General features: G+C 41.0%; 1 protein-coding gene across 2 annotated transcripts in view; it reads left to right on the top strand.

Moving 5' to 3' along the window:
* The window catches only part of hivep2a (HIVEP zinc finger 2a), a 97,047-nt gene extending 85,732 nt beyond the window's left edge, over positions 1-11,315 (top strand). For both annotated transcript variants that reach the window (XM_051408377.1, XM_051408378.1), the window contains 6 exons: positions 1,733-1,908; positions 2,535-2,636; positions 4,467-5,343; positions 6,149-6,257; positions 7,225-7,344; positions 8,090-11,315. In XM_051408377.1, the coding sequence (XP_051264337.1) occupies positions 1,733-1,908; positions 2,535-2,636; positions 4,467-5,343; positions 6,149-6,257; positions 7,225-7,344; positions 8,090-8,848 (2,143 nt within the window). In that variant the 3' untranslated portion in view covers positions 8,849-11,315. The remainder of the gene's footprint in view (positions 1-1,732; positions 1,909-2,534; positions 2,637-4,466; positions 5,344-6,148; positions 6,258-7,224; positions 7,345-8,089) is intronic.
* Positions 11,316-14,446: the final 3,131 nt, after the last annotated feature.

Below are 14,446 nucleotides of genomic sequence, written 5' to 3'. Positions count from 1 at the left end.
ATATAAAAATGTGTATATATATATAAAAATACAAGGCAGGATCGAAATGGATGAAAGAAATCCACTAAGTGCAAGTTATGGCAGAGAAAACAAATCCATTATTTCTCTGAGTCCCTTGAAAGTTTCAGTAGTTTTTGAAAGAGAATCTGCTTTATGATCTTACCGTGTGCTGTGAATAAAATAGAATAAAACAAAATAATCATCATAATTCATTTTCATAACTGGCCGCAGCTGTGTAAACGTCTCGACTCAGACAAGCGTTCAGAGGTATTTCCCACTCCACGGTGCAGTTGAAAGACAAATTTCCCCTCACTGATGCAGACGGATTGTTTGATGTACCTGATATTTGACCTCCTTTTACACATGAGGCCCTGAACTACCCGTTACCTACTACTGCAGCCACTGCAGACAGGACAGGAAACGACACAGTTCCCCAGCCGCTTTCACTATTTTACCACAAAAAAACCTAACTTTTTTTTTGCATAAAAAACCTGAATATGATGCTTCTGCTGTAGAGCTAAAACAGCATTTGACTGGTGGTTGGTGGTAATTTCCCTCCATGACGGACAGGCTCATGCAGACATGCACTGATTGTGCTGCCAAGTGCCCGCTGTTTCACTCAAAGTCTCATTTGGGATAGAAAATCATGTCTGACAGTGATGTTTTTTGTGAAGTCTTGTAAAAGAATAAGTGGGACTGGTAGACGGACTGTGGTTATCTTTTTTTAGAAAAAAAAATTACCCGCATAAAGACTATGAACAAAAAAGTGGAATGCTGCATTGTTTCTCATTTTAGCTTGTGATCCCTGAAAACAAAGACATCTCTACTACATCTGCATATTTCTGTGGGTTATGACCAGGTCAGCTAACAACAGACTTTCCCTCAGTTGAATTGGAATAGTAAGAAGCCTGTACAGGTACATTTGTAAAGTAATTCAGGTTAAAAAAGCAAACAAATATCGGGACGTCCAGATAGCTCACCTGGTGGAGTTGGCAGCCCATGTGCAAAGGCAAAGGAGTCCTTGCATGTTTTTGTTAAACTTTATATGCTGCATCCAGACTGATGTCACACTCTCTGAGCTCTTTCCAGCTTTACTTCTCTCTCTCTCTGATGCTCAGAGCTGCATAAATTCTAATTTCAGCCATATTCAAGCAAAACCTCTGTGTCAGCAAACATCTGTGTCCGAGAGCATGACAATGAATCTCAACCAGCTGCAGGGCTGCTGGCCCTGACCTCTGACCTGGATAGAGATGGAGTGTTTCTCTGAGGGTCAAGAGAGTATACAACAAATAAAGGAATATATATTCTTTTTACAAAGGGGAATGTGAATGAAGGACCTTCTTCTCTCCATAGGCATGGTATGATGTGTATGTGCTATGGCTACTTTTTAATTGCCCCCTGGGGAATTAATAAAATACGGTGAATTGAGTTGAATCCCAACCTGCTGTCATGGAGCTGCATCAATTACTCTGTAAATGAGTCCATTTCCAAGAGTGTATAATAATGAAGGAACAAACGCAATGTAATCAAATCATACCTTCATTGGTAGAGAGTTAAATAATTTGTTTTGTTAACAAGTAAACCATTTATCATAACTTTATCATATTTTTGTAGAGTTAATCTAGTGTAGTCTCACATTTTCAACTGAGCCATATGACTTTCTAGGTATTTAGAAAGAAAGAAAGAGAAAGAAACACATCACCATACAGTCTTACTCTGCTCTTTCTTCCAGGTACAAATCCAATGAGGACTATGTTTACGTTCGTGGTCGCGGTCGGGGGAAATACATCTGCGAGGAGTGCGGCATCCGCTGTAAGAAACCCAGCATGCTGAAGAAACACATCCGAACACACACCGACGTCCGGCCTTACGTCTGCAAGTTCTGCAACTTCGCCTTCAAGACAAAAGGTAGGGCTTGCTTTTCTACTGGAAGTATGTAATAAATCTGTTCAATCATCTGTTTCAATCATCATGGTTCAGTAAAACTTTCTTTAAACACAAGACTAATCATATTTTTCTGATGTTGACAGCTTTTATTAGCTGATTTGTTAGTTGGAAAACTTGACGTTAGAGCTTTAACTGGAGAATTAAATCCTAGAGCACAGAACAAAGTGGTTAAATGAATGAATAAAACATGCATAGAGGCTGTTTTCTGTCGCTGTGGTCAGACAGGAACCTCCATCATATCAGAGGTTGAAGATGCTGAATCGCTGATATCTGATCTTTAATAAAAAGCCATTATCAGCCTTCAACCCCCCCCTTTATGTACGATATGTATCTGGCTTTGCATTCAACCAACTGAAACAGAGTTCAGACCAGGTTGAGTAATTTAGTCATTAAATCACATTATATATAAATTATGTATAATTTGTAAATTGTAATTTTGTGGTGTTGATCTTTCTTCCACCGTTTCTATTTCCATTTCACCCTCTTTCTTTTTCACTCTTGTGTTGACGAAGCCAAAGCTCTGGTTTCCAGTAAGACTAGTCAAAGGGTCATTAAATGGTGTGTGTATTTGTGTGTGTGTTTTGTAGGAAACCTGACGAAGCACATGAAGTCTAAGGCTCATATGAAAAAGTGTCTGGAGTTGGGAGTCTCCATGTCTTCTGTTGAGGACAACGAGGCAGACGAAGGAGGTAGGAAAACACACACGAGCAACTAAAACACACACACACACACATGCACACTCCAGGAACTGCAATGACATCCTGCTGTCTCGTTGAGTGCTGCCTGCAGTGTCTTTGGCTCGGAGTGGTTGTACAGGGACAATTAGTGTAATGGAAAGCAGAGCTCATCCTGACAGCCAGTCCTCATGTCAAACCACCACACGGACACACAAGACCCTGTGAAGAAACCAACAAACAAAAGAAAAACATCCTTCTACTATTTGTTTGCAGTCTCTATTACAATATTCCCATGAACAATTTTAAAGCCACAGTTTTATTTCCAACCAGTTACTCAGAAATAGCAACAAATACTTGCTGCTCATCACCTCCGACTGCTGACACTGCGGGGTTCGCGAGTTTCAGCCATTCCCATTAATCAGACGATATGGAAATAATCTGAAAATTATTACTGGGCTGAGAGGGATGAATGTGATTCCCCATGAAATATTCACAAATAATAAATTGTCATCGGCTGTCTCTCCGGGCCCTGACGGTTTCTGAACAGATGAGTGGGGTTTGGTGTCTCGTTAATCTTTTGATGACTTGATAATGAAGCTGGAAATTCTGGAAGTTTTCACCATTAAAAACAACAACTTCGCCGTCATCAGATTGGTCAATTTTGTCTTTAAACAGCCGGGTCGGTTGTGTTAAGGTAACAACAACAAAGTCAGTCCTTCATTATTGTAATAAGTCATTAGATTTGCCTGTCAGCAGGTGTTAAAGAGTAAAAATTATGTTGGTTTGGCAACCTCAGATCATGGTGTTTTGAGTGGATGAACCGTTATCGTCATATGTGCAATATGCCGACAACATCTGACTGGTAGCTGGTGGTAATTTTCCACCATGCAGACATTACATTTTACTTCAATTGACCCTGTGTGTGTGTGTGTGTTGGCTCGGCGTTTAATTGGGACACAAACCCACACACGCACACGGGGGTTTTTGGGAAAGAGAGAGCTTCAGAAAGTCAGTGAGTCGTCGAGACATAAACATTTGTGGTCTGTGAAAAACTCTTGTATATAAGAGACTAACTGGAAAAGTAGCCGCGTGTTAGTGGATCTGATTTCCGCTCATAGCAGTCGGATAAATACAATTTATTAACTCCAAACTGCTTCTGCTTCTCTATTCCTGGAGGAAGCCCAGGAGAACCAAAAGGAAAAAGAGCAGAGGAGAAAACATATATCATAGAAATATTTTAAGATTTTGATTTCTTTCTGGCCAGATGAAAAACTCTACTCAACTTTGACTCTTTTGTTGAAGAGTCACAACAACGAACCAACATTTTCATTCCCAAAATTCCCTTTTCTTCAGTTTCATCAGTTATCAGCCAGTCAGATATGTTGTAGAATAAAGCGATGGTTGGTTACCTGCCAACAGTAACTTCGCAGCTACTGTACAATAAGCGCTTGCCAGCATTTGGCATGAAGCCTTCCTGCAGAAAAACCAAAGTGTCGAGGGTTTTGTCTCAAATAACTTAGTTTTATTGTGCTTTATATTTTATTGGTTTGAGCTGGTGGGAATGTGGTTTCAGTGGTGTTTTGTTTCTCATCTAAACTCTTTCTCTTACCACATATTAATACAAACTGGTTCCTTCTCTCCACTTATCTTTCTGTCCTTTTCTGTGCTGTTTGTTTCCTCAACATTTGCTTCTTCTTCTCACTTCTTCCTCACCTTGTTCCTCTCCTATGTCCTCTTTTGTCTCCTCTTCTTCTTCTTTATCTGATCCTGCTCCTTCTTCTGTTTTATTGTGCCCCTCTGATGTTGACTTTCTCTCATTCATCTTCTTCCTTCCTCTTATAGATGTTGGAGAGGATGGCCAGAGGTCTGAAAAGATTTCCAGAGGCACCATGGCGGAGCACCAGTTCTCGGATGCAGACGACTCAGAGGGCGGAGAGGAAGACGGCGATGAGGTGGACGATGAAGACGATGAAGAAGATGACTATGATGGTGATTCCACCCCCAAGACTCGTTCACGCTCAACCAGCCCGCAGCCTTACGGCCTGCCCGCCATGTCAATCACAGCCGTGGCCTCCTCCCATCCTGCTCCTCACCTTTCTCATCATTCAGCCTCTGACCTCCTGGGAAACACCAACAAGCCTCCGCTGTTTGGCTACTTCACCACCGTGCCGAGTATCCAGATCACACCGCAGGCTCCCCCCAGCGACCCAGCCGGGAGGGAGCGCAGTCAGGCAGAGTACCAGCGAGGCCTGCAGCGGGCACTCGGCAGCAGGCTGCTGGTTCCACCCTCCTCCTCCATGGATGAAGACTTGCCCACCCCCTCCCCAGATCTCTCCTCGCCCTCCTCCCGCCTGTCCTCACCTGGGCTGGACCACTCAGGCTGCCCGTCCCCCATCTCGCCTTCCTCCTCACCTTCAGCCCACCGATACCTCTCCCCACGTCGTGATCTCTCACCCCACGCCGGGCACCTCTCACCCCATCGGGACATCTCTCCTCTGCGTCACATCTCCCCCAAGAGGGACCTTGGGGTGGCAGGGGGGTATCGCCGAGACCTCTCCCCCAGGAGGGGACACCTCTCGCTGCTCTCCCCTCTTTCTCGGCCCACATCTCCGGCAGGAAGAGACTACAAGCGTGACCTTTCACCCCGAGGCCGCCACAGGGGGATGATCCGGCCTCTTTCTCCTCGCCGAGGGCTGCACCAACACCTCCATCACCAAAGGTGAGTCAGGAGGAGGTGCTTTTGTTATGTCTGACAATCCAGCAAAATCAGCAACGTCCAAATAGAAGCAAACTATGGCAGCCTATTAGGGCCTATTTAGGTTAGAAAAAAGAAAAGAATTATGGAGCCAGGGGAGAAAAACTGAGAGTTTTCAAGATTGTAGTGGTAAATTTACCAAAAATTAAATGATTCAACCTTGCAAAGTAAAGCGATATGGTTCCTTGACAATAAATAAGTAGTTAATTTGTTACTTTAATCTCAAAGAATTTCTGAGTGTTTTCTCACAAATTTATGACTTTATAATCACTGAAAATATTTCAAATCTAAAATAGTTTTTCTAAAAAATGTGTCTGTTTTTTACTCACAAATGTGTCACTTTAATCTCAGTAAATATCCGAGTGGTTTTTTTTACTCAATTTACGGCTTGAATCTCATAATTTCTTAGAGTTTTTGCTCTGAAATATTATCCCCGTCTCCTGACTCCATAATATGTTTATTTTTACAATGGCCCTAATACGCCATCGTAGCAAACTCGTTAAAAATGTGAAGTTCTTCAATCTTTTAGACTTCTTGTTTGTAATTTATTCTTCAATTCACAAGAATAGCAAGCCGAAACACTTACAAAACACTTACTGCCCTTCAAGGCTTGTTTAAATTGGTAGAATCCAACTGCAGAAATTCATAAAAATGGCCAAGATCAGCAATGCAGGACTTTTACTTGTAATAGAATCATTTTATAATGTGTTGGATGAAAGTTTTATACTAATGATTTAATGTGATATTTCTACTTGCTTGTGACTACCAGTCAGCAGAGTGGATCGCGGGGCCTCAGGCCAGGTCACCAGGCTGGAGTGTTGGGTCAGGTAGAGCTGGACCCTCTTGGACGTCGCAGAGGCAGCGCAGAGATGGAGACGGTAAGAGACTCGATGTTCTTTATTGTAACACATATCTGTTCTCTGACAATGTGATAGCCAACGTCTCTCTGTTTGGCATATACTGTCGGATTTCTCACATGCACTTTTTAAACTTCTGTAGTTTTCCATAATAGAGTAAATACATTACAATAATTCCGGTTTTGTCTGGAACATTTGCCTCCATAAACACCACAAATAGAACACATTAAGGTGCTTCAACTGTGATTTACTACACTTTCTGCTGCTCAGGTTGCGGTCCGGTGTGGTAAACCTGAAGTAGAAATGTGGGAGATGGAATAAATGGACAGAAATAAGAGGACAAAGCGGGGAGAAGAAAAACCGTCTGGCAGACAGAGCAGAAACATTCAGAGAGGATGAGGGAATAAAGAGCGAGTCAGATAGACTGAGTGTATTAGAGAGAGGGATGATTGAAGATAGGGCTGCTGGGTTTTGGTGGTAATGGGATCTTGGCTGGCGGTGGTGTGGTTAATAACGCGGCTGTTTTTCTTCTTAAGAGCCCTACTTCAAACCCTGGCTTCTGCTGCTGGTCCCACTTAAACAAAGCGTGAAGCAGAGAGTGAGACTGGCTTGGCTTTGATAACCGACAGTTCTTCAAATGATAGATTAATGTTTTAACAACCATTATTCAGGCACAAGATGTTTGACTGAGCCTTCATACTTTGTATTTGTTTTTTTTAGCAACACCTGCTGTCCAGTACAACCACACATTTCTGTTTTTGTACTTTTCATCAAGACCTATTAATTTATTTTGTCACATAATATTTGGTTTTCCATTTCAAAGCCTCAAATGTGTGTTTATTGTAACTGGTACTGTCCAATGAGTGTGTGTATTTTTTGTGGGTTTGTTGAGTTTCTGTGAAAGAAGACATTTTCAAATTAATTCACTTGTTCATGATTTTCGTCCGAACGCACGTTTTTCAAGTTCGTCTCCTTTTCGTGTTTCCAGGAACATCATCCGGGCTCGCCGTCATCAGGGGAACGGGACCAGGGCGGTAGCCGCGGTAACCAGTCCAGTCCACCTCACCAAGTCCTGTTCAGTCACCTTCCTCTCCATTCTCAACTCCAGGTATTTCATTTTTTTACATAAATACACAGACTTGTATATATTTATTTTTTGTACCGCTTTTTTCATATTAAATTGAACGTAAAATCATTTTTAATAATTTTATATAATTTATTTTATTTTGTACATTTTATTTTAAGGTAATTTGTTTTTATTTTTTAAATCTTTTAATTATTATGCACTATTTCATATATTTCACACTGGATATTTTATTCAATAAAACATTTTGTAATTAAAGAAAGACAGATATGTTAAAAAAATATATACTTTATCAGTTATTATTATTAGCACTATATAATAATTAAAATAAATTGTACCCAATAAATTTGTTCTTGGTAAGGATGTAAATCTGTTAAGAAACAGCTCACAAATACATAGTTTCACATTTTAAAAAAAGCTCAATAATTTCTTAACACAGCTGCTCACTGTACTTTTTAGCAAATGTCACTCCACCAGGGGTAAATAACACTTTCATTGTGGACTATTTTCGGAGGCAGACTAATCCATATTTGGTACTCTAGTGAGTAATGAAGTAGCACGTCATCCAGTGCAACAGTGTGACTCACTGATGTGTTTTTTGGACAACAAGGGAGCTCTATGGCTCAGAGGAAGAAGATATATCAGGCTTTGACACACACACACACACACACACACACACACACACACACACACACACACACACTTTTTGGTCTTCACCTACTCTCCAAACATGTGACTCAAACTTTTTTCCTCAAAATGTTCATTTCAGGTGCGTTCGCCGTTCCCAATGATCCCCATCGGAGGGATCCAGATGGTACACTCCGTCCCCACATCCATCACCACCCCTCTGGCCCAGCAGGGGGCGCAGCAGGTCGCCTCCCGCCTGGTGCTGCAGAAGAGCACATCGGAAGACTCCAACACAAGCGAGGCCGCCTCCCCTCATTTCAGTTCCTTCACCGAGAGGGGAGTTCGAGGAGGAGGAGTAGCTGGAGGAGGAGGCGAGAGGCTGAGGGAGTCACCTCACCCCTCATCGCAGGAGAGGGAAGGAGGAGAAGTGAGGCAGGAGCAGGAGGAGAGCATCCACACCTGCACCAAGGCCATCGCCTCGCTCTGCATCGACTCGGAGGAGCTCGCCGAGAGAGGAGGAGGAGGAGGAGGCAGAGGGGATAAAAGGAAAGATGGAGGCAAAGCATCTTCCTCCTCTTCCTCTCCTTCTGCATTGTCCCCCGACTCCCAACAACAGCAGCGCTCGCCATCCATCTCCATGTCGCCGCCATCTCCTCACCCTTCGCCATCTCCTCCACAAGGTCCTGGGATTCAGCACTTTAGCGGCCTGGAGCTCAGGCCCCCCTACCAATCGATCCCCACCTCCCCTCACTGTTCCTCCTCCCCCTCTTCCTCCTCCTCCTCTCCTCACCCTCCCAGCCCCGGATCTGAGACCCTCCAGCCTTCAACGGCCTCCAAACCTCTCAAGCTGGAGAGAGACAGGGAGGCAGAAAGCACAAAAAGGAGCAAAGACGTTTCGTAGGGCTGCAGAAGAAGAACAAGAGGACGAGAAACAATGGACTTTTTTTGTTTTTGGATAATAGGAAGGGATGAAGTGCAACAGAGAGAGAAAAATGACTTTTGCACACTTTACACACATATTCTTCTACATCGGTTTATACATACATACACACACACTCTCTCTCTCTCTCTCTCTCTCTCTTACACACACATACATAAATACAATGCATACAAAGAAAAACAGCTCTTGTCAAAAAAAAAGATGAAAACACAAATGAACTTCTGCGGTTTTAATGTTTGTGTACAGCATGCCTGTTCTAACCGGGGCCTGCTCTCAGAAACTTTCTTATTTAAAGACTTTTTAAGGATCTGCATACGGTTACACAAGTACGTTAACTCCCACCAACACATGAGCCCGACCAAAATCTGCGAAAAAAGGACTCTGGTCAAACGGTACGACGAAAAAAAAAAAAAAAAAATCAGACAGCTATGTGTGTGCCTTTTCTTTAATCTTTTTCGTTTGTTTTTTTTGCTTATATTATTATAAGCAAACAAAGCAGGAAGGTAAATGTAAATACAATACTATCACGTTTTGCGTATCAGCTTTGTAATAAATGCAATCCCCCCCTTCTCCTCCTCTTCCTCCTTTGCCCTTTTACTTCCCCCACCTCTTGTGTTTCTTCTTTTTTTTAGACACCTTAAAGTCTCGACAAGCGATGTGAAGTTATGGATATTACTATTACGTACGGTTGCACTAAAACATATTTTTATATGAGTGAAATTTTAAAAATGGCTTTTTTTGTGTACAGCAGCAATTCTATAATACTATTTATTATTGTTACCATGTTTCATAAATTGTACATTTTTTCTTAAATGTCGTGGATGCCTTTTTCTATGTAAAGCATGGGTTTTTTGCTATCGCTTACATTAGGGCGAGGATATGTACACTGTAATATGGCTTTATATGTTAGACCTATTTATATACGTCTAAGTGAGCCCCCTCTACTTGGAGGTATATACACATAGAAGTAAGATTTACCAGAATATTTACCCAGCATATGAATACATACAGTATATAGAATCTATCAACCTGTCTATCTATCTATCTATCTATCTATCTATCTATCTATCTATCTATCTATCTATCTATCTATCTATCTATCTATCTATCTATCTGCACTTAACATTTAGAATGACATTCACATTAAGGTAGTTTGCTTGTACATTTTCTCAGCTGCTCTTTGCCTGTCCCTGGTTGGTGAATTTTCTTGTTTTTTACTTACTTTTGTGGTATTATTTCTCGTTTTGATTTTTACGAGGCACAGAATTGCCCTCAGCATTAAGTGAATAAACATGCCTTCATGCACCGCAGCATTCTGCTCAGCACCCCCTCCACACTCCTCCCGAACATCGCCTCCATCGGCGAATATTGCGATGTTACGCTGATTAAAAGTAGCTCCAAATTCTGGGGGAAAAAAACAACTTTGCTTAAATTAATTCAGTTTTATTTGTCAGATATCTGAACGGGGAAAACATTCCAGTCCATGTAAATATTCAGTCAACTCCCCTAAACACACACAAACATATATATATTTTTTTTTTTGGCATTGATGCACATTGTGGCCATGGCAATCAACCCACCAAAACTTTTATTTAATGGCTTTATTTCTGGGGACAAATATATAAACACACATCAAACTCTCTGACAAATGCACCTTATTTTTCTTAGGATCTCTGCTATGAAAGTCCTAGCACTCTGTTCAGTTTTTTTGCAGCAAAACCTTGATTGAAATGGAAGTGTTTAGGAGGAGAACTGCTCTGTGCTCTGAACCCCCGAAATTGTCTGCAAAAATAATCAGAATAATAGATTTAACAGTTGTGACATTGAGGCTTTCTGTACTGCTTTTTTGATCCTCCACCGCTCCTGGATATCCTTTGTGTAGCTAAGCAATATTTAGCCAAAACTCTGCTTACCAGCAGGGAGTGTATTTGTTGCAAGGCAACAATAAGCATACTTAAAAATCCTAAAATCAGGAGAAGAAAGGAGCAATTGGGAGGTTGTGGTGATTTCAGTGACACAACTCTTTTCTCTTTTGACAGTTTTGGGTTGAGTCGGGCAGGCTGCAATGTGAGTGTGTATCTCTGTATTCTGTATCGGTGTGTATTCGACCAGTATATCCTCTTCTTACGACTTTTTTCTATTTCGATCCTCCCTCTGTTATGTACACTTATCATGACGACAATGATGTCTTTAAAAAAATCTCTTTCTCTCTTTCAAAGATATCAAAGCACAAGTCATTGTTTAGAAATGACAACAATATATTAAAAAAAGGACAAAAAAAAGGTAAACGTGCATATAAAAGGGTAACTTTTGTGATGGTGTTCTGTGGAATTAATACAAATATCATGTATGAACCCAGTTGCAACAAGGAATCGCAGTAGAAGTGGAAAAATGGATTGTTGTTTTCAAATAAATATGAATAGAATAAGTTGTCTGTGCTCCTTTTTGTACTGCTTTCTATTATGTTATTGATGATGCAGTATATTTTTGTTGTATTTAAGTCCAAATTCTTTCAATTGGGGAGAAAGTTTTTCTAAAGTATCTAAATATTTTTCTCTTTTATAACACCTGTAGTAGTACGAATAGTGCTTTTAATACTAATAGCAATAGCAAACTCCTCAAATACGGCTGCTTGATCAGTCCAGTTAGCCTTTCAAAATAAAGCTTGCTGAGAAACATTTCACATTTAATGAGTTTAAACTGTTGCAGTTTAGGTTAAGTTTAGGCACAACCCCTACTTGGTTAGGTTTGGGAAATCATTGCGCTTTGGGGTAAGAGAACACGTAATGTAACTTAGGAGGAAGTCAGCATTGACGTTTGGTCTGGGTCAAAGTCCTGTGTTTGTTTGACCCCTCCAACAACCCTGACCTCCTCCTCCATATGTGCACTGACCCGCTCTTTATACTACATCACCTCATTTTGACAGCACATCAGAACAGTATGCCAGATGGGCAATCCAGAAAGGCCGCTATAGGGTTACCTTCAGCATCCTAGTTTGAAGTGTAGGGCTAACCAAACTGCCATATTTGACAACTTGACATGAGAATGGGTTGCAATAGCAGTACTATTACAGTACACTGTTAGTAGTGACAGTAATTGTCAAAAGTCAAATTATTTGTAGCAGTAATGACAGCTGTAATAAAAGCAGATGTAGTACCAGTATTCATATAGTACCACTCTAATAGCTACAGTTGAACATTCACAGTATTTGTGGCAACAGGAGCAGAATTGTCATGCTACTTGTACCGGCTGACATAATAAATAACTGTACTGTCAGGGACCACACACTTGTCACTGTGCTAAAGATGCTAGGTGAAGAGACAGTTGTCGAATCTATTCATATGCATGTATATTCAACACATGGCTGTCTACACTTTCACCAGACCAACAACAACAGGGATTCAGTACTGAAGAGCAGGAACTGTAGTGTGTAAGGAATTGGTCATTCCACAGTTGGAAGAAAAAGGTATTAATAAACTAAAAGATACATGCTAAAAAAATATCCCATCAAGTATGTATTTTCACACATCAAAATCACCACTTCTTGGCATGCCTTTCAAATATGCTCATGTACTGTCTCGTTCCCCTGCTGACTCAGCTGTCAATCAAACACGTCCATCATCCTATCCCCTCAGAGACACTAAAGGGTCTTTTTTTTTATCAATAGCACATAAAAACTTTCACTGCAAAAAGCAATGAGTAATTTCAGTTGGACCTATTGGAAAACATATTGTTGTCAGTATCAGGTTATAAAGGAGGGATCCATCCATCCAGTGTGTCTTTACGTCCCTAACAAACACCTACTACTTACAGTAATGTCAATAGTAACGGTTGTAATGACAAATAATAGAAGCAGCAGCAGTAATGGTGTCTAATTCCAACCCCCATCTAGCACAACCGATTCATTTGAAAATCTTCTTTGAACAAGGTCAGCTAATAAGTCTTCACCACATATGACTCTAACTGAATTAATTTCTTTATTCTGTCTTCACCCTTCTTCTGTCTTACTCTTATTTCTAATTTTAATGTAGTCCCTGTCATTAGGCATGTCCCACATATGTCTACCTGTCTACTTTTTTGGTGGTGTTTTTTTTCCTTCTTGTTGTTGACACAACTGGGTTGGTGTCAACTTACATTTATTCTGTCAGTCTGTCCACGTGTCGGTGAGTCCCGTGGCCTTTGATAGAAGATGATCAAGCAAGTTATTTTGGTCTTGATTAGCGTTTGGAGGAATCACTTTCATCACTAGTTTGTAAGGTGTGAGTGTGAGTGCAGTTTTCATGGTTCAGCCGTGCGAGCATATGGAAATGTCCCCTGAGACTCACGTGTGTTACTGCCGTGTATGTGTGTACAAGTGTGTCACTGCCTTTGTGTCTGTATTTGTAGGTGTGTCTGCATGTTGTTTGCATGCATGTACACAAGGTTGTTTAAGTATGCAGATAGATTGTACCTGAACATTTTGCACAAACAAGTTATAGCCAGTTAATCAACCAGTCAGTTATCGGTTAGGCTACAGGATAATCACCTGATTAACACCATCACAGATTTAACACCTCATTGTTTGTTTAAATAAAAGTACTCTATTTCTGGTCAAGTAAATTAGAAGTTGAAACGTCACTTTCACCACCTGGATATTTTAGTGCTTTCCAAAATAAGCGTGTAATCAACCTGCCAAAGTACTAGAGCATACCGTGTTAGTATGATGCTTTGCTGTGAACAGTACACACTTGTATTAAGGTGCAGTATAAAGAGCAACAAAGTCCAAGTATAGAGGAGGATAGAGTGGATAAATGGGCCAAACAAACATAGGACTGCAATTTAAGTCCCATGTGAAACCAAAAGTTGTTACACGTCTGCCATGTTGAACTGCCATGTTTTTTGCGGCCACTGTAGTTTCTCCAAACCACTTCACAGCCTGTTCTCATTCCCAGGTCGTCAAATACAGATGCGAGCGGTGTTCATTGCATTCTGCAACAGTTAATCGTACACGCTGGTCCTTCAAGAAAAACCTAAATACAAATAACATGAACATGAGTTGAGTGAAGGTCAAACTGAAATTACAATCAGTCCTCCCTTTCGGTAGTCAGTTACATTTTATTATAAATTATTGCTTAATATTTAAAGGTCCAGTGTGTAGGATTTAGTGGCAAAGGGGAATCTAGCAGTGTAGTTGCAGACTACAACGCACTCGCCTCACCCTCTTGTTCCAAACACATAGGAGAAACTACGGTGGCCACAATAGTCACAAAGACGCAAAAGCTCCCATCCAGAGCCAGTGTATGGTGAGTCAACACACCGTACACTGGGCTACAGTAGAAACATGGCCGACTCCAGAAAAGAGGACCCACTCTCTCTGACGATAAAAGTGGCTCATTCAATGTAACAAAAACACATTATTTTCACGTGATTATACACTAATTACATTTTATTCCATTTCTGTCAATAGATCCTCCTCAATCTTACACAATAGACCTTTAAAAAGAGTGTTTAGGAAAATAAATATATAATGTTTAATTGATAGCAGCTGGCAGGCTGAGCCCCAGCAGGGGAAAGGGGACT

Source organism: Dicentrarchus labrax, unplaced genomic scaffold (assembly GCF_905237075.1).
Source record: "Dicentrarchus labrax unplaced genomic scaffold, dlabrax2021, whole genome shotgun sequence".
Classification (NCBI taxonomy): Eukaryota; Metazoa; Chordata; class Actinopteri; family Moronidae; genus Dicentrarchus; species Dicentrarchus labrax.
Note: the sequence above shows the minus strand (reverse complement) of the source record. Positions and strands in the feature narration are given on the sequence as shown.